The sequence below is a fragment of the Neophocaena asiaeorientalis genome, unplaced genomic scaffold (genome assembly GCF_003031525.2).
Source record: "Neophocaena asiaeorientalis asiaeorientalis breed wild unplaced genomic scaffold, Neophocaena_asiaeorientalis_V1.1 scaffold283, whole genome shotgun sequence".
NCBI lineage: Eukaryota > Metazoa > Chordata > Mammalia > Artiodactyla > Phocoenidae > Neophocaena > Neophocaena asiaeorientalis.
Window position 1 is genome coordinate 459990 of NW_020172827.1, and position 24692 is coordinate 484681.

At 36.7% G+C, this 24692-nt stretch overlaps 1 protein-coding gene and 1 long non-coding RNA gene across 2 annotated transcripts in view; one reads left to right on the forward strand and one right to left on the reverse strand.

Annotated features, from left to right (window-relative positions):
• Positions 1-8753: 8753 nt before the first annotated feature.
• LOC112397718 (uncharacterized) lies at positions 8754-9687 on the reverse strand. Its single transcript, XR_003002861.1, has 2 exons — positions 9601-9687; positions 8754-9169 (listed from the first exon to the last, which is right to left on the reverse strand). It is a non-coding gene; the product is annotated as an uncharacterized LOC112397718 (long non-coding RNA).
• A 273-nt stretch (positions 9688-9960) lies between these two features.
• The window catches only part of NUF2 (NUF2 component of NDC80 kinetochore complex), a 29442-nt gene continuing 14710 nt past the window's right edge, over positions 9961-24692 (forward strand). Inside the window, exons 1-8 of the mRNA XM_024741975.1 lie at positions 9961-10052; positions 12473-12590; positions 13204-13346; positions 14550-14624; positions 15607-15683; positions 16196-16257; positions 21990-22087; positions 23290-23363. Coding sequence (XP_024597743.1) covers positions 13224-13346; positions 14550-14624; positions 15607-15683; positions 16196-16257; positions 21990-22087; positions 23290-23363 — 509 coding nt within the window. The 5' untranslated portion in view covers positions 9961-10052; positions 12473-12590; positions 13204-13223. The remainder of the gene's footprint in view (positions 10053-12472; positions 12591-13203; positions 13347-14549; positions 14625-15606; positions 15684-16195; positions 16258-21989; positions 22088-23289; positions 23364-24692) is intronic.

The window sequence follows — 24692 nt, forward strand, 5'->3', positions numbered from 1 at the left end:
GAAAGTGTGTGTGTGTGTATATATATATATATATATATATATATGAGTTACTTTCCTGTACAGCAGAAATTAACACAACATTGTAAATCAACTATACTTCAACAACAAAAAAAATGTAGTGGAAGATTAAGTTGGATAAGAAAAGTGGATTGGATGATGTGAGAAATAGACTAGTACCAGAATAGGGAGTCTAAATTTGAGCAGATAAAAGGGCATTGCGGTTTCTCACTGTGATATTGTGATATAATAGGACATATATATTTGGTCTTAGTCCCTGGCTCCTGGCTAGAGCTACTAAAAAACCTACTAAAAAACTGATAAAGGTGCTAGGAGCATCTTCTGTTCTAATAATTGGTCTTTGACCCTAGTTCCTAACACAGAGCTCCTAAATACCTTGGGTAATAGGAGCATCTTTTGTTCTGAGGCAATTTTTGGTGAGTTCCTGGATAACTTCAGGATGAGGGCTGATCACCAGAAAGACCAAGCCATGATTAGAAGCTTGGAACTTTCAGCCCTGACCCCCATTCTCTGGAGAAAGGAGAGGGGAGAGGGGCTGGAGACTGAGTTAATAATCAATCATGTCTATGGGATGTAACCTCCATAAAAATCCCTAAAGTATGGGGTTGTGAACACATCAATGTGCCAGGAGTATGGGGCACCCCACCTCCATGGATACACAAGCTCCTGTGCTCAGGATCCTTCCACACCTCACCCTATGTATCTCATATCTGGCTGTTCCTCTTTATCCTTTATTATATAACTAACCGGTAGACACAAGTGTTTTCCTGAGTTCTGTGAGCCATTCTAGCAAACTACTGAACCTGAGGAGGGGGCCGTGGGAACTCCAATTTTTAGTCCATCAGTCAGAAGTACAGGTGACAACCTGGGACTTGCAATTGGCTTCTGAAGTGGTAGCAGTCTTGTGGGACTGAGCCCTTAACTGGTGGGCTCTGACACTAACTCCAGCTATCAACAGATAGTGTCAGAACTGATGCTGGTATCAGAGAATTGGCCGTATGGGGAAAAGCCCACACATTTGGTGACCACAAGTGAAACAGTGTTGAGAGTAGAAACAGAGTTTTTCCTTTTCACTCACCTAGAGAAGAATACAAAGTTAAAACGTTATTTTGCACTTGTAGGCAATCTGTCCTAATTTTGGGTTCTGAAAGTAGAGTGTCTGACACATACAAATATTCAATGAATTCCTGTTGATGGTATCATGGCCGTTATCTCTACAATTTAGACAAAATCTTTGCAATCTTGTCAATTCTGATTAACCTAGGGGTTAGAATCTTAGTTTAAATTTCTATTCCCTACTAAGCTACCACCCTACGTGGTTTGCCACTCTGCTTTCTGTCTCCAAGTCTAAAATGAAAACATAACACAGTGAAATAAAATGTCCTCACCCTTCCCCCAAAACAACCACACCCCCACTGTGGTTAGGGAAGAAATAAAGTGCTTTTGAGATAATTAATTCATTGTCACTCAAGTTGGGAATGATCTGCTAGCATAATATAGTCTGGTTTATTCCTAAGAAATAAGTAAATTATGTTAATACTGTGATTATGAATTTCTCATGTAGAGCAAATAGTTGTTTTCCTAAGGAAATTAATTGTTGGGGTGGAGTAAATGCATTGTTTTAGTTAATATTAATTCCACAAAAAAGCTTTTGGTGGAGCCCGCATCAATGAGCAGAACCAGAAGCAAATGACAACCAACAAATGGCTATAGCTGTGAAATTTCCTGTTAAGACAAAGGCAGAAACAGAAAGCCTGGAACTTTATTCTTTTTCTTTGGAATGATCATACGTCCCAGGGAATTAAGGGCTGGCAGAGACCCTGGAAGCTGCCAAATTGTGGGAAAAGAGGGCTAGAAATGTGAGAATACCTACATAGGACATCTCTGAAGGCCTGGAATGCCCTTATGAGGCAGGCTGCCAGTCTACCCAAAAGCCTACAAGGGGACATAATCCCTAGAACACAAGGGAAAAGTAGATCAAAGAATCCAATCAACTAAATCCCACCCCAAAGAACTGCTCAAGGCTTCATAGGTATTTTGTGAGTATTGTAGTGGGGTGGTAAAGGGTGGAAGGTATCTAGGGATACAATCTTTCCTAGAAGGACCCAGGGATACAACCTGAGGAACATAAAAAGAAGGGGTCTACTGCTCACAAAAATGAACACTGTCCCTACCAGTTACAGGGTTCAAGATTAGGTAGTACAGTATAGCAGATAAAGATAGAGCTTTCTCCAATTAGATTACGTGGGTTCAAATTTTGGCTCCATTTTTCTAGATATATGACTATAAGCAAATTAAGTTTTCTTTAGTGAGTTAAGTTTTGGTTTTTCATCTGAAAAATGGGAATGGAAACTACTTCATGCAGTTGTGAGAATTAATGAAATAAAACATGGAGAGGACCTAGCACCTAGAATATCTTCTATGAATGTGAATTATTATTTAAGTACTGTAGGCAAAAGGTATATAAATGGAAATCATCGTAATGGGTTATCTTAGGAGCAATATTCAGGTATCAATTTTGAATTTATATGGTCAACCTGTTTATCAGGTTGCCTGCTTAATAAATAGTCAGTGAAAACTGAAGGGTAATTTTTTTCAAATACTTACGATGAAATTAGATACTCTTACTTGGTACTTAATGTAGAAATGTTTTGATAAAACACTCAGATACAGTCTCCTTTTTGAGAGAAAACAGGATTAGGGGCTATGAAAAGATGTTGAGAACTCAGAAGTTATTTCCTTCTAAGGGTTCATTAAATAAAGTCCATACTAGAAGATTTACTCTAGATAATAGAAATCACTAGTAAAAAAGAATCTATAGGAATGACAACATGACACTAACACTCTGATAAAAAGAAAAACTAGTTATCTCCAGAGTTTTCTGATTTGTGATACTCTGTCATTATTGGTTCTGTTTTTAACTTCCTTTTCCAAAATTTGTTATAAATGATTAATTTTAACATAAGCATTCATTAACACTTTCCCCCAAGAGAATCTTTTAAACTGCTTTGAAATAACTGGAAACACCACAGAATATTATGATACCAAAATTGGTCATACCCAGGGAATAAAAATTCCATTTAAAAAAGTCACGTTGGACAAATATTTTTATCAATATCCAACTTTTTGGGCTATTAATTCCTAAGGCTCTCCATACTGTGTTAAAATAATATAGGTTGATGTGAAAGCTGGGGATAGGATACTAGGAGGTTAGAGTATAACGTACCAAATTTTTGCTTCCTTAAATCTGCTTTAGAGTTCATCGCAAATTAACAAAAGATATATATTTTATGGTTTCAAACTGAAAATTTCATCTGAATCCAAAACAAAGATACTGTTTACAGTACCTCAAACATATAGCTCAGTTTCCAAGTCTACTAACAAAGATGAACACAGCTGAGGAATGAAGTAGATTAACAGGTCTGGAATGATTAAAAGGTAATAAAAAGCAGACAGCTACTTTGAATTCAATGCTGCTTGTCTTCTTAAGCCTGAACTCTAAACATGTATCTTAAAGCCAATAAATTCGGAATCTAATTTTTTCCACCTAGAACACTGTGTTCAATGTTTATCACTCTAATTCTATTTACTTATGTAAAGGAAAATGAAACAGAACTTCCAAATTGTGTAAGGTTAACATTAATACAATAGCGCCACCCAGTGAATATGCTGTGCAAACAAAAATGTTACTAGAATTTACCACTTTAAGTATTAGTGCATCTTCAGTATACCTATAACCCCAACCTTTTAAATAAAATTATACACTAAAATGTCAATTCACAAATATATAAAAGCATTTTTACCTATTCATTCATAATTAACTACAGTTAAGATGTGTAAAGGATATTCCAACACTTGTAAATAAAAGTTTTGCATATTAGATACTACTTGTAATGTTGGCAAGCAATAAATGTTAGCTGCCAGGTCAAAGAGGCATGCTTTCTTCTCACATGAATTGTTAGGCAGATGTAAAACTATGACACTCAGTTGCTTTAGTAGGTTTTATCTATCCCTCACGATACATCGTTTCAAAGATTTTTTGATGCCCTTAATATAAAGTATGTGTTCATAATTTCACTTTAGCCTGCTACTCATGGTTAGTCATTATTTTTAAGACATGAATAAATATTAATTATTTGCATAAGTGAATTGAACAATGGCATCAATGATAGTCATCAAATTTGTAAACCAATTGATAATGTGATGTCGTCAAAAAATGCTAGTATGACCTTAGATATCATTACTATTCTACTCTATACCAATCAGATCATAGTTGGAGTAGTTTTCAGTATAAAGTTCATACAAATAGAACACTTCTTTCTCATCTTTTTATTTTTCATAGGAAATATAAGCACATGGGGGAAAAGTATAAAGAACCAAAGTATATTCAATAAAAAGAAAATCTTTTCACTCTGAGCCCCAGTCTCCCTCCTCAGAGGCTACGACTATTACTAATTTCTCCTGTTAGATGGACCATGTTTAAAAAGGAGTAGTTCAATTCAATAAAAAACATTGACTGGGTACCCAGTTTGTGCTAGACACAAGTGTTAGGTGCTAGGGAATCAAGTCATTTAGCGTCAGCCCTGTGCAATAGTGGAGACAGACACAAAACTGATCATTTCAATAAAGTATAAACTTTTATTTTTTTCAGTATACAAAGAATACACGTGAGATCTCTCCCAATCGCATTGTATCTATCATTTTCATGTGTCTCTCCCACAGGCATCTTGAGCTATACATGTCCAAAACTCAATCATCAGTCACCTCCCAAAATGAGTTCACCTCTGTATTTCCTAAATCCGAGAATAGCATCCCACTTATCTAGGGGCTCAAGCCAGAAAACTCTCACTCAGCAGATATTTATCAAGCATCTACAATGTCTAACGATGTCTAGGCCATGAACATATGATAGCAAATAGGGTCCTCACTAAAACTTGTTTATGGAACTCTATCCTTGATTTCTCTCACCTCTGCCCTCCCAATTCAGTCACCAAGTCCTGCCACTTCTACTTCCTGAATTCCATCCATGCTGGCAATACCCTAGTACAGGCTGCCGTCTTCTTTCCCCTGGATTACTACAATGAGGTCGTAACTGGTTTTCCTTCATTCAGTCTTGCCACTCTTCAATTTTATTTTCTCATAGCAGCCAGTCATCACCTAAATACAAACCTAATCTTGTTGAAGCCCTTCAAACTTCCTATTACTTTTAAGAAGTCCAAATGCCTTAACATGACTAGTAATACTCTTCACGATCTGGTGCCTCTTTACCTCCCCAGCTCTGTGTCTAGAATCTCTGTTCCTAGGCTGTGCTCTCCTCTTATGTCTGGGCCTTCACAGTTGTTACCTCTTTCTTGCCCTCCACCCTTTAACCTGGCCAATTCCTAGCTATTCTCCTGCATGGAGCCACTCAGACTAAACCACAATTTTTTTTAAATTACTTTTCTCCCTTCCCTATGAGAATATAAGATCTATTAGGTCAATTATTAGATTGATTATTATCACATTTGCTTGTTCATTATTATACTTCCAGTACCTAGCTTAGTGTCTGGCATAAAATAAGAGGATCAATAAATATTTTTGAATGAATAAATCTATACCTAGAAAGTCAGAAGGAAAGTCAACTAGTTCAGACTGTGGATTAGGGAAAGGCTTCTTAGAAGACATCTGAAAAGTAAGTAAAGAAAGTAGGGATCAGGCAAAGAAAATCAAGACAGTCCAGACGGAGTCAACAAGAATAAGAAAAGGTCTCAAAGTATAAAACAGCCTCATGAACGGGAAATGGGTGTGATGGGAGATGACAGTGGAAACATAAACAGTGGCAAGATCATGGAGGTCCCAGGGTGCAGGCTATGGAGTTGGACTTTGTCTTGGAGGTGATGGTGGGAGGGGTTGTAGAAGTTTAACCAGACCAGTGAAATAGTCAGATTTACATTTAAGACTGATCATTACAGCAGCTACTTAGAAGACAAAGTGGGGGATGCAGGTAAGGGTTGTAAGGCTGGAGACAACAGTGAGATAGATTGGGCAGTTGAAAAAAAGAAAGGGATAAATTAGGATTTGAATGGCTCACGAGCTCTCCCAAATGCATCTATCTAGTAGGCAAGAAAATAAAAATCTGAATCTCAAGGAGGAAGTCAGAGATAGCAGTAGTTTTTGGATCCTTGAGCAAATAGATTAAAACAATGAGAATGGATGGTACTCTGAAGGAGAAGATTTATGCAAAAAAAAAAAAGAAAACTCAAGGTTGAAACTTATACTGTATAAAGGGCAGGCAGAGAAAGAGCCCCCTAAGAAGCACGAGATAGGCAGAAGATACAGGAGAGAAGCAAAGGGACTTAGGTTTCAAGGAGGGTCTGATTAATGGTGTCAAATGTAGCAGAGAGGTCTAGAAAGAGGCACTGATCAATAGCACAGGAGAAGTAGGCACTATTCATCTTCTGAGATCAATAAGAGAGAGGCAGATAAATGTGGTGGTAAGGGAAATGGGTGGGCAGGAAGTTAAGGAATATGTTGCATGATGGCTTGAATTTTCTCAATTAACGGGGAACGAGGTTGCTGGAAATGTCTGTGGCCCCTGGGAAATTTCTATCTTCAAATAAGTGGGTTCTTGATGGCAAGGAGGGTGTAGGACCAAGTCTGAGTATTTTATCTATTCCTACCACACTAGACCAAGTGAATCAACTGTTCATCCTCACTGACCCACTTAAAACAAAGCGGAAACAACAATCTGGAATTCTTGTCACTTAAAAAAGAGATTTAAAAAATTTTAACCCAAAGCACTAGCTACCACAGGACTGCCACTTGAATTAAAGATAAAGTCCTAGGTGCAGGCTGCCGTGGTCTCACTGAGCATCCCATCTTGTCAGTCAAAGGTCTGCTCAGTCCTTACAGGTCTGTCATCCAGGATCTAAAGTGCAATCTAGAAAAGGAACATGGAATTAAAATTAGAAAAGAAACTGGCATAAAGGTCGCAGATGCATGTGAATGTGTGTTAAGTGCTTGAAAAATATCTTTTACACTACTCTAGTCACCTTCCAATAAAAAGAGAAGTTGAAACTGAGGACAAAGGTAGTTATGAGAAATCACTACAAGTTATAAGACAGGGAACTGAAAAATGATAAAGGAGTGTCAAGAATTGGGGGTGAGCTGAAGCTGCAGACCAAGAACCTGTTGTACATCACTTTGTGTGATTTTCTCCAGGGTGCCCAGCTGGGGATTTATGGGACAGATTCAGGGTGGGGATTTATGGGACAGATTCAGGGTTAGGATTTTGACAGGCACTGGGGTCAGAGGCAAGGGATGCAGGGAGTTTGGATGTTGATAAGCCATGCAGTCTAGGCTGGGAAGGGAGGTAATGGCAGGAGAGCTGACAGGGAAAATGAAATATAAGAGCAGATATAGAGCATGTGAGGGTATATAGGTCAAGGGGAAAAAAGATGCTACAGCCATAAAGAGTACTGGAATCTAATTTTCTGCTGCAGTTAATGTCTTTATGGATAATGACAAAACTCTAGAAAGTTTAGGCTGGGATTTCTGGATTTCTGCCCTCTAATTCACAATGACCAGTAACAGACAACTGAATTTTGAAAAATCAAATCTACCCTTATAATCGAGACAATCTGAATAAATACCCATTCGCTTTTTCTTAATTTTACTTCTAATATAACTATCAATTTGCCATATCTACAGTAAAATTATCCACCAAAGAAACAATTATTTTATTGTAAATACAGTCATCCTGCTCTTCCTTCACCTCATTTTTCTCTCTCCATATGGTCCATTCTATTCTTGGTTTACATATAGGTCACGCTTTCCTTGTCTGGACTCTTAACAATGGTTCAGGCATTTGTTGAGCACTTACCATTTGCAAGATATTTTACTAGGACAATGTATAAATAATAATAGTCAAAATAACAGGTAATACTTATCGAGTGCTTACAATTCTGCCAGACACTTTACATGAATGAATCCATTTAATCTTCATGACACCCTATAAATAAGATATTATTGCTACTTTAAAGATGCAGAAACCAGTTTAGTTAGGTTAAACAACTTGCCTGAGTCCATACAGATAGTAAGCAGTGTGATGAGGGATTTTTTAATATTTTTTTGGCTGCATTGGGTCTTCGTTGCTGCGAGCGGGCTTTCTCTAGTTGCAGTGAACAGGGGCTACTCTTCGCTGCGGTGCGTGGGCTTCTCATTGTGGTGGCTTCTCTTGCTGGGGAGCACAGGCTCTAGGTGCGCGGACTTCAGCAGTTGTGGCACGCAGGCTCAGTAGTCATGGCTCGCGGGCTCTAGAGCGCAGGCTCAGTAGCTGTGGCGCACGGGCTTAGTTGCTCTGCGGCATGTGGGATATTCCTGGACCAGGGCTCGAACCAGTGTCCCCTGGGTTGGCAGGCGGATTCTTAACCACTGCGTCACCAGGGATGCCCCGTGATGAGGGATTTAAACCCAGCTCTTTCTGACTCAGGAGCTGAGCTCTCAAGTCATTATGCTAGCTATGGTCCTTTACCCTGCCTCTAAGAAGATACTGCCTAGTGGAGTATGTGCATGCACAAGTAATCGGTTTGATTTGGTAAGTGCCAATGAGAAAGGTCTTTTTTTTCTCCTCTCCTCACTCCAAGTATTTTTTTAAAAAATCTATTTTCTAACTCACTTTTGAGTTTTACTACATTCTGACTTTTGAGAATTACATCAGTAATTGGACATAGAAAAGGGAAAAGGAAGCCCTAAACTAATGAGTATGAAATGTATTTTTATTTCAAATCGGTATAAATTTCTATATCAATAGGTATAGCCTCCACCACCCCCCTACAACAAAGCACCAGAATTTGTGTACTTTCAATAGTCTTTCCAGTATATTTTTCACTTGATTCAGTGCAGACTTCCCATCCAATACACCACCCTCACTAGATAATACTTTACACTGCAGTCAGAAGCAAGTCCTACTACGGCTTCTACGGCTCCAAGCCATAATAAAACTAAATGGTTTCCCCCCGCTGACAATTAGGCCAGTCGTATCTTCTGCTGCAAGACCCAGACTTGTGATCATGTATGAAGTGCCACGCATCATTTGAAGAATCCAACTCACTCGCGGATGTGCAAATTTGGGGAAGAGTTCAATGTTGTTAGCACCGGGAGTGCCTTGCTCCTGTAGAGGGATGAATGAAGGGAGGGAGAACAAAGGACACGGGTTCTACACTAGATAGTGCCACTTACTAAACAAGTGGAAACAAATCACTTCTGAGCCCCAGGTTTCTTGCCTGTAAATGTGAAAGGATTCGACCAGATGAACTGTTAAGACTGCTCCCACCTCTTGAAGTTGGGCTCACCAACGCAGAATCAGATGATCTGTGTCCAAATCCTGGTTATGCTACTTGTGAACTACTGCGCACAGCTTTGGGCCAGTTGCATAATCTCCCTGATTTAATCCCTCATTTGATGATAGTATCTATTAGCCCCCTTTCCCTTTTTAATGAAGCCTAAATGAGATAATGCCTATAAGCATCCAACACAGAACCTGGCGTCTCAGTCAACGCTCAAAAAATATCGGTGTTATTACTCTGAGACTCTATGACTTACCCGGCCCCACTGCCCCACGTCCTCCTTCCCTTGTCATCTTGAGTTTAGCTCGTCTCCAGAAACCCTCTATTCACTTCCGCTCTTCACCTCGGACGCCAAAACCGTTCAAAGGACTCACGGAACTTCGTATTAGCCTCGGACTCCTCCCCCAAACCGCGGCGCTCCCATTTCCTGCTGAATTTAGATCCGACTAGACTCCAACTCCGCGAAAAATAGTTCCGCTCGGAGCCCGGCGTCCTCTCTCGCAACTCCAGCACCAGCCGTCTCGTGTGTATTGAGCCCAACCGGCACACGGCTCGGCGGAGCGCAGGAAGTGGGCGGGGCGGAACGGGGCGGGAGTTCCAGTAGGAGGCGGTAGGTTTGAAAAGTGACAACGGTCGGTGTTTGCTGATTTTTGAGTTCGTCTGTAGCTGCTCCGCGGACTCGCAGCCTTCCTGTGGGCGGCTGGTGCGGTAGGTGAGCGCAGACACTCGCGGACAGAGGACGCGAGACTGAGTGTGCCCTCTCGCTCCGGAGCAGGGACGCGGAGCCTGGCAGTGTTTTCGTTACGCGCAGAGCTGGGGAGGAGGCTGGAGAAGCCAGCCCCTGGGAGGTGGGGGAAAGCTCATAGATCGTGTTTATTGGATTTTAGTTCCCCAAACAACCTGAGCCCAGTTCCTACGAAACGAATGGGTGTTTGCTGGTACAACATAGACTACGGGAAAAGAAACTTTAGGTGCAGCTGATCAGTTAAATCTTGTATGTGTATATTTTTAACCCAGTTATTTAGAAGATTATGGGGTTGCAGATGCTGATCCACTGTCTTTGTAGATAAGTCTCCGTTGCTCAAACATCGCTTAACCAAAGTCAAACCCAAAAATCAAAAGGCAAAAATATCATACTTAATCCAAAGGTCAGAGGAAGAGAGGGGTGTATGCATGGCGCTTTGCATGCGTGGCACGATCATTTTCCCTGATGAGTTCAGGAAACTGTTTACTTAATTTTTTGATGTTGGGAGTCTTTGAGTATTTTATCTTTGTTTTTGTTTAGCCTCTGCTTCCTGGGATTTTGATTTCCACGATCTAGTTTATTTTAGAAAAATGAAGTGTCTGAAATTTAATCAGTATTCTTTCAATACCTACTGTGTACAGGATCATGGTGTTGCAAATAAACGAGGAACGGAGGGGTAATTAGTAGTAAATGCCTGCTACTTGGTAGGCGATCTGAGGGTCACTTTACATATACTAGGTCATTTATATACTTTATCTCACCAGAGCTCAAACTGTATTGAAAGGCTTCTCTCTCCCTCTCTTCCCTCTGTCCGTTTCTCTCCCTCTCCTCTGTCCGGCACTCCCTCCCTCTCTACACACACACGTGAATGAATTGGAACTGAAGTTGCACTATCAAAGAAAGATAGAATTTGGATATGGGAGGTGGTTCCAAAAGGAAACATTGGAAGTTTAGGAAACGTCTTGAAGGAGACTAACTTGTAACAGAAAATTCATTAGGTTATTTGATGTGGTAGGTAGGATGAGTAATTAAAGTATTTTTGTAAAGATGTTACATGATGCATTTGGTGTTCTATGCAGATTCATCTGATAGCACAGTGCAAGACCTTAGAAGAGAGGGATGTGCGATAATAATTAATGAAGATATTTTAGACCTCTTTCTCTATTGTGATCATCTCTGATCCAGATATAGTTTTGGAAAGTTGACTTTTTCTGCAGTCTTTGGGCAATTGATGATTTTTAAATCTATGACTTAGGTGAGAACATAGAATGCATATTTATGTTGAAAAGGACATATATAAGGTGTCAGAATCTGGATCCAAAAAGATTCTGGCTGTAGAAGGAAAGCTTGGAATTATGAAATTCAATAATAGGAAATAGGAATAATAGGAAATTCAATGATAGGAAATGCATATTACAAAATTCAATAATAGGAAATAGGAATAATGGGAAATTCAATAATAGGAAATGCAAATCCTTGCTTAAGGTTCAAATAATCAATTATGTAAAAAGAACATGGAGAAGTCCTGGCTTGTTGGCTATGAAGTGATGTAAGAATTCATGGAGAAGCGGGCTATGTTGAAGAAGTTCTGGGAGTTTCAGTCAATCACACACACACATATATATATTTGTCAGTAAGTGTTATAGTAGCACAAGATCAGCAGTGACCATCATCAACTGTGTTGATATTCTGCCCTAAGCAGACCATATCTGGAGTATTGTGTTCAATTTGAGCATTACACTTTAAGAAGACATTGACAAAACAGTTTTAGGGGAAAGTGAGTAGAATGGTAAACTTTCTAAAACAAAGTCATAAAAGGAGTGGCTATTCTTAAATTATACTTACCTTAGACAAGACAGGGCTAAGCAGAGATATCTTTTAGAATGGCTTCCTGCATTTGTCAGTGGTTAAAGTTGACAAGGCTGCCTTTTAACCCTGACATTCGGAGAAACATTAGGAACCTAAAGAAATAGATTTCCAGAATTGTGGGTCATTTCAGTTTGTTTGCAAAAGTGAGTGTATTCACTGTATCTCTGGGATCACACTGCTTCCCTAGAGAGTAGGAGGTCCATAAGTAATGAACCAAGTATTGTTAACTGAGTGGCGGAGAAAGTGGCTTCTGTTGCTGCTGCTTCTACTACTACTGTTACTATTGCTATTCTGTTAGGCATAGCTAGAGATATGGAGAAAATGAAAGTGTCTTAGCTTATTGTTGGCTCACAGTGCAGTGCCAGAGTTCTATAAACATTATCACAATACACTGTGGCAAGTATTATAACAGAGTTCAGTGCTAGCTGTAGGGTAGGATTTCTTAACCTCAGCATTATTGACATTTTGAACTGAGTAATTCTTCGCTGTTGATTGGCCCCCTTATGCATTGCAGGATGTTTAGCAACATTCTGGGCCTGCTACCCACCAGATTCCAGTAGCATCCTCACTGTAGTCCTGACAACCAAAAGTGTCTCCAGAGTTGTGAGAACTACTGCTCTAGGAGAACACAGGTGGGAATATTTTACTATCTAAGGACATTAGGGGAAATGTTTTTTTGTTTTATTTTATTTTTCAAGTTCTCACTCTAGTGATAGGAATCCCTGCCAATTACAGTTGTTTTTTTTTCTCTCTCTCTTCCTACTTACATCTCAAACCTTATTAATCATCTCACTGTGTGTACATTGAATAGAATGTTAAATCAGAGTACAGTTTTATTATTTATGCTGTTTTGCTGTTGTTTGTGTATAGATTCTGCTGATAGTGTTGCCTATATATCTTGCTTTGAGGATTAATTCTCAGGATAGATCTTATTAAACTCTGTGCCCCCCAGATTTAAAGAAGTTTCTCATCTGTCTGTTCAACCTGTCTTCTTTCCCATATGAAAGAAAACAGCATTAGGAAAACTAGAAAATGACTGTGTTGCTTTAGAATAAAAGTTATTTTAGGAGATATATATATATATTTGTCTTTAATGTTATCTTACTAGGATGTTTGATGATTTGGTGGTAGTTAACACTACTATCAGCCTTGGGTTGTTAATTTTGTCCTTATATTTATCATCTTCTAGATAATGAAACCTGCTAGTTGTGCCATGTTTCTGATCTTTGTTTTCAATTCCTTCAGACTAACAGGAGACTCCCAAGATGGAAACTTTGTCTTTCCCCAGATATAATGTAGCTGAAATTGTGGTTCATATTCGAAACAAAATCTTAACAGGAGCTGATGGTAAAAACCTCTCCAAGAATGATCTTTCTCCAAATCCCAAGGTAAAATGTGGTTGTGTTTGCATGTGGTTAAAGTTATTTGAAAAGAAATTAAACTACTAGGTCTATAGAATGTGGAGAAAGACACGTATATTACTATTTGATATAGGCTAGTCATCTTAATCCAGAGAAACTCTCTCACCTAGTATAATTTTAAAATAACATTAAGTTTATATGTGGGGCAACTTCTACATTCCCATTAGGAATTCAAATCTTTAATATGGTTGTTTTCTCCCCCCGCCCTGAAAAAAAAAAGCTTCTAAACCATAGGCATATTAAAGTATATTAAACTTTTCATTATCGGAGTAGTGGTCTGAGGGTATCATTTATTGGTAAAGCTTGAAGGAACTTAACTCCACAAGTGGTTTCCAATCAGAAAAAGTGCTTAGAAACAGTCTTCTTTGGAAGCTTACAGATTAATTTTCTTGCATTATGCCCCAAGGGGGAATTGACTTGTTTTGACAGACACTGTTCTTTATATCTTTAGTTATTAAATGCAAAAAAGAACTATTCACGTGTCACAGAAAATCCCAAAGTCTCCTTCCAGTTTCCTGTGTTCATCTTGAAGTGATAACATAATAAAACCTGGTTTAATGATGTAGAACTTAAACATTTTGATATTGATGCCTCTTTAATTCTTTAAAATAGAACAAATAATCTCAGAATAAATGAACTTGTATATGGATGAGAACAGGTTGTATAGGCCAGCATTTGGGAACCACTGATTTAGAAGATAAAAGTTAAAAATCCCATACTATCCTATTAAATTTATACCTCCTGGATCATAGTAGTCACTTTAACAGCTAAGGCATCTTAGCCTTAACATCTGAGGCATCAAACAAGGTTTCCCATGTTCTTTTTAAAAAAATACACCCTTATTATTTTTGTCATATGTCTGATAACCTGTTTTGAAAGACTAACCCATCTTCCATTCCCTAATGTGGATAGATTGCCTGGACTGGTTTTGAATATACTTGCTAACATTCTGTATATAAGCTTAAACAACTGATCTTATTGACACTTATCACATGTGAGCAAACTGATAAGTATATAAGATGTTTTAAAATTTGGAGAAATTAAGAAATATTTCAAGGGGAATGGAGTAATGTTATCACTCTTTTCTTCTTTGTATCCATTTACGATAATATTGGACAGTAATGGTGATAGTGGTACAACAGAGTATTAAAAGTTATTTTTCTATTGTAGCCTGAAGTCTTGCATATGATCTACATGAGAGCTTTACAGATAGTATATGGAATTCGACTGGAGCATTTTTACATGGTGGGTTTAAGATGAGGCAAAATTATGTTTTTTGCTGCATTTCTCATGCTCACATTGAGTACTGGTTTTCCGGACAGGAAGTTATTGACTTTATTTTTAACAAAATCAAGGCTTATTTAAAATTAATGTCACTTACACGGGAATCTTAGGCATAATAATGGCCTATACAGATAGCTTTAGTAAGATGAAAACTATTACTAAAGACCTAAATGACACAAGTTATTGATGCTATGCAGTTATTGACAGATTTACAGTTTGTCTTCAGAGACTATAGTAAGCAACAACGAAGTCTTTACAGATACTGTTCTCTTCTCAGTAAGGACTCCCAAATTAGAGTAGGAGATACACACTAAGATTGAAAACAATTGAAATAAGGCAATTGAGCTTTTAGCAAATTAGGTATTTCTAGTAGGAAGATTATTTTTCTTAATCTTTTTTTGCTGTTGTTAAATCATCAGGGCATCATCTGAAGATGTACAAAAATGTAATATCTGTAGAGTCTCACCAGTATTATATATTATTTAAAAATCAGAGGGTTTGTCACTTATTTGCTATGAAACCTTGCTAAAGCTTAGTTTCTTTGTCTATAAAATAGGGATAGTACTCTGTCATACTGTGGTTATAAAAATTAAGAAAGAATATATTGAAAATGCTTAGCATAGTACCTGATATTTAGTAAATGCTAACCATTAGCCCTTTATTTATTTATTTTTAACATCTTTATTGGAGTATAACCCCTTTATTTTTTAATTCATTTAAAAAGTCTTTACTGAGCACTGACTGTGAACCTAGCATTATTAATATTAATGACAACTCTAGTTTTGTGCCAGGATCTGTATTGTTTGCTTGTTTGTTTTAAGTTAATGATAATAAGTTAATATATTTTGATTGTAATCTATGATTAAGATTTCTTGAGGTTGAAGATTTTTCTCATTTTGTCTAATCAATGTGTAACTTAGATTTTCTGGTTTATTACATTTAGATGCCAGTGAACTCTGAAGTCATGTATCCACATATAATGGAAGGCTTCTTACCAGTCAGCAATCTGTTTATTAATTTGTGAGTAAAGAGTCATTATTTTCTTAGTCCACATTCGTATTTACATTACATTCAGCTTTCTTAAAGACATGATTTTCTTTGGGAGGGAATTTCTACTATTTTTCTTTCCACTCCATCCCATAAATATCCAAGATTGTACACTTTCAGCAAACACAGCTAACTGCCTCCACCTGTGGCACCTTCAGTTCATTCAACTGATGTATTAAGATATTGTGAGTCTAAAATTGTTGGAGGGTTTTGCATTCTTAGAGAGTCCTAGTACCTCAAAGAGTGTGGGTTGTTTATTAGAATCTATAACGATACCTTGGTATTACATGAATATTTGTGTAATATACAGAAAAAGTAGATTTCAGTGCTGTAGGATTACATATTGTAGTAGACTTCTGACTTGGTCCTTTGACACTAAGAAATATATTCAGAAATCTTTTTGAAAATAAGATGTTTATGCCCTTTGGCTTAGTATGTAATTCACAGTACACTTTTCAATATGCTTGCTCCACTTTATCTTCAAGGGACTCATTTCTGCCCATCTGTCGGGTGAATGACTTCGAGATTGCTGATATTCTATATCCAAGTAAGTGAGAATTTAAAACAATTTTTAACGTTTGGCTTCAATCTAACATTTTACCTTTCTGTCAATAAATGTGAAAAAAAAAGAGAAAAGACTTCAAGGAACTTGGATTTAGAAAGTATATCTGATTCTCAAGGATGAATTTTTTCATATCCTATTATTGGAAATTTTTCCTTTGTAAAGCCACAGTAAAGCTGTTTTTTGGATTAGTTTTTCTTAACTCCTTACATTTGAAAAATGTCCTGTAAATTTGAGAATTTGAATACAAATAATATGCAAGCTATGATGTTGCATAGTGGGTTAATTATACCAGTTTTATCAAATGTAGTAATTACTTTTTACCATGAAGAAAGTACCTTTTAGCACTGATAATAGTCATGATATTATATTAAAATGTAAAATTCTCCTAACTTTGTGTCTGTTTATTCATTTGACCTTTTGTATTTATATATCAGGTTATCTTATGTTGGAAGATATTTGGTGTGCTATTTAAAAATTTGTTTTTTATCCTCTTTTGGATCTCCTCCTTTTTTTGTTGTTGTTTATTGACATATAATTTACATAAAAGTTCACCAATTTTAAATGCATAATTGAATAAATCTTAACAAATATATACAGTTATATAACCAGTGCCACAATCATGACCCCCCCAGAGTTCCCTGACATCTTTGAAAAGATGTCTTTTCAAAGCAAAATATATTTCAATTTTGAATATTCTAATTGATCATTGTTTTTCTTTTGTCATTCATAAAACTATATTTTTTGTGTTCTACCAAGAAATCTTGGCCTCAAGGATTTATTTGGCTAAATTTTATCCTGTATTTTGCTGTAAGCGTATTGTAGTTTCAGCTATTATTGTTTAATGCCTGAATTTTTGTATATCATGAGGCAAAGGTCAAGGTTCGTTTTTTTTCCTTTATGCATATGGTTATAAAATTATTCTAGCACCACTCATTGAAAAGATTATCCACTCCCCGTTGAATTACCCTGGCACTTTGGTCAAAAGTAATTGATTAACCACTGTACATCTATTAGAATGGCAAAAATCGAAAACACTGACAATACCAAATGCTCATGAGGATATGGAGCAACAGGAACTCTCATTCACTGCTTGTGGGAATGCAAAGTGGTATAGTGACCTTGGAAGACACTTTTCAGTTTCTTACAAGACTAAATGTATTGTTACTGTATGATCCAGTAGTCATGCTCCTTGGTATTTACCCAAATACCAAGTGTTGAAAGCTCATGTCCACACAAAAACCTGCAAACAGATACTTGTTGCAGCTTTATTCATAATTGCCAAAATTTAGAAGCATCCAAGATGTCCTTCAGTAGGTGAATGGATGAACTAGTACATCAAGACAGGGGAATATATTCAGTGCTATAAATAAATGAGCTATCAGGCAATGAAAAGACATGCAGGAACCTTAAATGCATATTACTAAGTGTAAGAAATCAATCTGCAAAGGCTATTTACAGTACCATTCCAATTATGACAATCTGGAAAAGGCAAAACTTATGAAGATAGTAGAAAGATCATTGTTTGCCAGGGACTGGGGGGAGGGAAGAATGGATAGCCAGGGCACAGAGGATTTTTAGGACAGTGAAACTATTGTGTATGATACTATTGTGTCATTATACATTTGTCAAAACCCATAGAATGTGCAACTCCAAGAGTGAACCCTAATGTGAACTGTGGTCTTTGGCTGATAATGATGTGTCAGTGTTGGATCATCTTTTGTAACAGATATACCACTCAGGTGGGGGATGTTGATAGTGGAGTAAGCTGTGCGTGTACAGGGACATAGCGTATATGGAAACTACTTTCTGCTCAATTTTTCCGTGAACTAAAGTGCTCTAAAAATTCTGTTTTAAAAAGTCAATGATCATATATATATATATATATATATATATATATGTATATTTCTGGCTTCACTCTTTGCTCCATTGATCTATATGTCTGTCTTTACACCAAGCATACTACCTTGATTACTTTAGCTCTATAGTAAGTTTTGAAATCAGGCAGTGGAAGTCCTGCAACTTTGTTCACTTTTTCAAAATTGTTTGTTATTCTGGTCTTTTGTATTTCCATATAAATTTTAGAATCAGCCTGTCACTTTCAACCCCCCTCCACTCCCCATAGCCTACTGTAATTTTGACTGAGATTACTTTGAATGTATAGTTCATTTGGGGGATAATTGACAACTTGATAATATTGGGTCTTCTAATCCATGTGTATATCCCTCCATTTATTTAGGCTGTCTTTAATTTTTCACAACAATGTTTTATAATTTTCAGAGTACAGGTCATATACATTTTGATAAATTTATCCCTAAGTACTTCAATTTTAAGGGATATTGTAAACTTCTTGTAGTTTAAATTTCTGATTGATTGGTCATTGCTAGTGTAGAGAAACAATTGATTTTTATATATTGACCTTATTTCTAGTAGATTCTTTAAAATAGATTCCTTAGGGTTTTCTACACGGACAATCATATTGTTTGAGAACAAAGGCAGTTTTACTTCTTTTCCAGTCTAGATGTATTTTACTTATTTTTCTTGCCTTCTGCAGTGGCTAGGACTTCTAGCGTAATGTTGAATTAAAATGGTGAGAGCAGGCATCATTGTCTTCTTCCTGATCTTAAGGGGAAAGCGTTTAGGCTTTCACCAGTAAGTATAATGTTAGTTTTAGGATTTTCTTAGATTGCCTTTATCAGGGTAAGCAACTTCTATTCCTAGTTTGTTTCGTGAATGGGTGTTGACTTGTTTTAAATTGCTTTTCTGCATCTAGTGAGAAAGTCAAGTGGTTTCTCTTTTTCAGTCTAGTGGATTACATTGTTTGATTTTTGAATGTTAAACCAACTTTGTATTCAGGATGAACCCCATTTGATTATGATACATTATGTTTTTTAATATATTGCTGGGTTTGACTTGCTATTATTTTGTTGTGTTTTTGTGATGATGTTCATAAGGGCTACTGGTCTGTAATTTTTTTGTAATTTTACTGCACCGACAGACTTTGGATATCAGGGTATTGCTGGCCTCTTAGGATGAGTTTAGAAAGATTCCCTCTTTCATTTCCAGGAATAATTTTGTAAAATTTGTGTTATTTCTTCCTTAAATGTTTGGTAGAATTCACCAGTAAATCCATCTGGGACTGGAGTTTTCTCTGTGAGAAGGTTTTAAATTAATTAATAATCCAATTTTTTTTTTAATAAAGGGCTACATTGTTTGTTTATTCCCAAAGCTACTGAATGAGCTTTTGTAGGCTACCTTTTTCAGCAAGTTTATCCATTTCATTTAAATGGGCAAATTTATTAACATAAAGTTGCTCCTAATTTTCCCGTATCATTTTAATAGTCTTTGGGGTTAGTAGTGATGACCCATCTCTCATTTTGACATTAGTAATCTGTTTTTTCACTCTTTTGTTTTCCCCTGATCAGTCTGGCTAGAGGTTTATCAATTTTGTTGAGCTTTTAAAAGAACTAGATTTTTGTCTCACTGATTTTTATTATTTTATTTCTGTTTTCTGTTTTCTTGGTTTTTGTGCTATTGTTATTCCTTCTTTTTTCATGCTTGCTTTGGGTTTGCTCTTCTTTTTTTTTTTTCTCCTAGTTTTTTAAAGGTTAGAAGCTGAGACCATCAGTTTGAGATCTTTCTTCTTTCCTAAATAGGTGTTTAGTGCTAATAAATTTCCCTTTAGCCCTGCTTTAGCTGTGCCCCACAGACTGATTATAGATCGTTTCGTGTGTGTGTGCGAACGCGCGTGTGTACACACACACGTGCATTTTGGATTATAAATTTAAGCTCATCTTCAGCAGGATAGTCCTGTGCTTCTTTGGCTTCTGGGGTTGAGGCCATATCCCTCCTGAGATATCTTTTGCTTTTGGAAGTTATTCCAGGATTATCATTGGCTAAAGACCACTTTTTATCTTAATTCCTGATTTCGATAGTTCTTGGGTCAAATATATAGTTTAATTTAAACCAAAAACCCATATGGCAATGGGCCCAAGGTTTAGAATTCTCAGAGGAGACTATTTCCTTACTAGAGACAAGGCTGAGCCACTAGTAACTTTGTCATTTCCCTGCACTGTTATGAGAAATTTTACTTTCCTTAATCTACCTTTTCTCTAAGGATGTAGCCTTTCTAGAGTCCCATGTCAAGTAGGGATCTCAGTTCCATTTCCCTGTGTCATGTGAGTCCAAAGCATCATCAACTGTTTCTATATGAAAGTTAATAATCTAAACCACTTGCTTACTCAACCTGGAGTTATTCTCTCTTGCTTCTCCTCCTTTCTGGCTGTTTTTTTTTTTTAAATAAATTTATTTATTTATTTAATTTTTGGCTGCATTGGGTCTTCGTTGCTGTGTGTGGGCTTTCTCAAGTTGCGGCGAGCGGGGGCTACTCTTCGTTGTGGTGCGTGGGATTCTCATTGTGGTGGCTTCTCTTGTTGTGGAGCACAGGCTCTAGGTGCGCAGGCTTCAGTAGTTGCAGCACGCAGGCTCAGTAGTTGTGGCTCGCGGGCTCTAGAGCGCAGGCTCAGTAGTTGTGGCGCACTGGCTTATTTGCTCCGCGGCATGTGGGATCTTCCCGAACTAGGCCTCGAACCCATGTCCCCGGCATTGGCAGGTGGATTCTTAACCACTGCGCCACCAGGGAAGTCCCCGTCTGGCTGTTTTTAATAAGACTTTCTCTTTATCACACGTTTTCAGCAATTTGATTATAATGTGCCTTTGGGGATTTTATTTTATTTTATTTTTTTACCTCCACTTAGATTTGCTCACTTCCTTGGATATGTTTATAGTTTCTATCAAATTTGGAAAATATTTAGCTATTTTATAAAAGTTTTTTCTGCCATTCGTTTTTGTAGGACTCCAATTACACATTTGTTATGCTGCTTGATATTGTCCCTCAGTTCATAAGTTCTCTATTCTTTTTTTTCTCTCTGGCCTTCATTTTAGATAGCTTTTATTGCTATGTCTTCAGTTTCACTAATCCTTTCATCTGTATGTCTAATCTGCTCTTAATCCTATCTAGTGCATTTTTCATTTCAGGTATTTTATTTTTCAATTGTAAAATTTGATTCAGGTTTTCCCTTTCTCTCCTTATAATGCTAATGCTTTTCTCTACCTTCCTGAACAAATGGAATTATTTATAGAATATATTCATAGGCTGAATGAATTCAAAGGCTGAATCAAGAAGATAGAGTTTTTATAAATTCTAGTTGCCTTGGCCTCTTCAGACTCTAAAAATTATAGTTGCTTTGGTCTCTCCAAACTCTGAACCCTATCTTCATGACTCAGCAAAACCCATGAGTTCTGTTTATATTCTACCTCCCTGGTTTACAGCCTGAAAATCCCCTTAAGTGGTGGGCTAGTGCATTCATTAACAGGGTTCACCTCATTTACTTCTCTTGTGGATTGCTGTCCTATATTGCTCGTTGTTCAGTGTCTAAAATTTGTTGTTTTATATATTTTGTCCGGTTTTCTGGTTGTTTAAGATGGGATAGTAAATCTGGTTGGTCTCTGTTGTTCTTTCATGGTCAAAGTGCTTTTTTTTGATTAAGATAATTCTGATCATCAAGTTAGAGCAGTTCTTCACTTTGGTTAATTAGCAAACACATATTTTTGTTCTGTAACTATGAGCGGAATATATGGTGGAAAAAGGATAAATTTTCACTTTTATATTATATTGTTTCAAAGATTTATTTAAGGAGTCTTTCTTTGTATTTTAGAGGCAAAACGGACAAGTCGGTTTTTAAGTGGCATTATCAATTTTATTCACTTCAGAGAAGCATGCCGTGAGACATACATGGAGTTTCTTTGGCAATATGTAAGATTTAAGTGTATTTTTTGGGTCACATACCAGATCAATGACATCATTTGTGCACCACTAATCTATTTTGAAATGGTTGTCACAGATACCTAATTGTTTTATGGCCATTATAATTAAATTTACATATCAATATTATATTCATATGAAATTGCAAATTTTAGTAAGCTGATCTCAGAATGAGATTTTCTTCTATATTTGGTATCATTAGGGAGAAGCTGGGGTTTTTGTTTTAATTTTGTAGCTGAGACTCCTTTTCCTTTATTAGGAAATGTAAGGGAAGAGAATAGTGATAACCCATTCCTTTTCTTTGAAGTTTAATAGATAATGTAGTGTTCTTTAAATAATTGAGATATTTGACGTTTATATTTGCTTTCTAAATAATAGCCTAATTAGGTGTTTTGTTCTATTTATCATGCTTACTTGGCATTGCATTATAAGATTCAGTTCAAGTAAATCACTTTAACAGATAGAAACTCATTTCATCAACGATTTAGGGAATTTGGAAAGATTATGGGTCATCTATGTGATTTGTTCCCATCTGTCCGCAGTTTGAGGGTACCATACTTTTAGAAAAGCACCAGAGTAACACCAGAGAATTAGGCCTTTAGTGACTGAGCTACATTGATAAATATTTCCTTGTACAAATCACGTTCAGCTTATACCACCTAAACATCACATGCTCTCCAAAGTGTACAGGTGTATGTGCCAACACATACAAACACACAATTTTGTTTGGCTAATTTCACTTCATTTTTTTAAGACATGGCTCAGACATCTATCATTTCTATGAACCCTCTGCGATACACCTTCCCAGCCATTGCCCAGGTTGGATAGGATGTCATTATAATCAGTTCTATGACAAGTTGTTTCGTAGTTTTATATTTGTTTTTCTGACTCGTCAAGGAGACTGAACTACTTAAGTCGAGGGACTATAAGTTAGTCTTCTTGGGAATTATTCCTAGTACCTAGCACAGGGCCTGACTGTAGTAAGAACTCAACATTTGTGTGTTGAATAAGTAAAGGAATTCCTAAGTCACTTGTTGTAAATGCCTAATTTTTTCTTAAATTTCTTATTTCTCATGGTGAAAGTTGTAGAGTGAGGAAGCATTTTGTAGCCAGTACCAGTAGATATTTTTTTAAACATGTCTCTGATTATGTTGAAAAACACTAATATGAAATTGTTAAAATTGCTTTAATAGAAATCTTCTGTGGACAAAATGCAGCAGTTAAATACTGCACACCAGGAGGCAATAATGAAATTGGAGAGACTTGAGTAAGTAGGAGATTTACAAATAAAATAAATGCAATTTCAAAATGCAAAATGAATGTAAGTAGTATTTTACAGTCTACAGTCTACTTCATCTCTTTTATCTTCCTTGTTAAATAGCAGAGTGTTTAAGTTTACCTTTTTTGAGAAAGAAAAACTAACTTTTCTTCTTTTAGTGCATAATTTACTCTTGTACTTTTTTTTTGTTGTTAATGCATCAGCCAGACATGTTTAAAGCCATTAACTTACTCTCCTAAATTATATCTAGTGGTATTTATCTTAGTAGGTGAGCAGTAACTGACAGGATTCTCTTTTTTCCTTCAGATCAGTTAATTCTGTTAAAATTTTTATTCCTTCCACAGAGGTTTGCTGTTTTGTTTTGTTTTGTTTTTTGACTCAAAGGTCAAATAGGAGAAGGAATCATTCAAGGGTTATGATTTCTTGGCTTTATATGTATTGATTTTGAACAAAAGGATTTTTTTATCCCTTCTAATATGTTGATGTCTTTGGAGTTTTCTGTTTCAGGTGAGAGCTCTTTTTTAGCCTGCCCTGGCATAAATTGCCTTTAGAGACAGCAGCAAGCTGAAAAGACTGGGAGTAGGAGGCAGATATTAAAATTTAACATGGTAAATTCACCATAAACCAAGTCAAAAGAGAAATGACAAACTGGAAGAGAATATTTGCAACATATGCAGCAAAGCCTTACTATCTCTAATAACAAAGGCCACGTAATATTCTTAATATACCAAGAACTACAAACTGATACGAAAAAGGATAATGGAAAAATGGGCAAAGGCTATAAACAGGGAATTTACAGAGGATTAAGTACAAATAGCTAATTAAAAATATGTAAAGATCGTTAAACTCAATAGCAGTCAAGGAAATGAAAATTAAAGTACCAATTCTACACAATGTTTTAAAAACTAAAGTTGAGAACATTCATATGGAAGAGACTGAAACATGCGTAAGTGCTATTAGGAAGGATTAGTAGAGCAAAAGAAATGGGTGATACAGGAAAGAGATGTGAGAAAATGAGAGCCAGAGCAGAGGTGGAGGGATCAGCACTAAAATTAGGAGTGGAGTTAGAAAGGGTAGGTGTGTACGCAGATGAGTCCACACAGAGATTTGGTGGCAGGAAGTTGAAGGAGCTCATCTGATTTTTATTTTCTGTTTGTAGTAGAGGCCAGCCAGGTCATGGATTTTAAATTACTGTCATTTGGAAGAATGAGAACTCATAAACATGAAAGCAGATAGTTTTTTTCATTTAAGTTATTGGAGGGAAGAGACTGGTTTTGGCCTTTCAAGATTAAGAACTTGATATATGTTATTTTAATT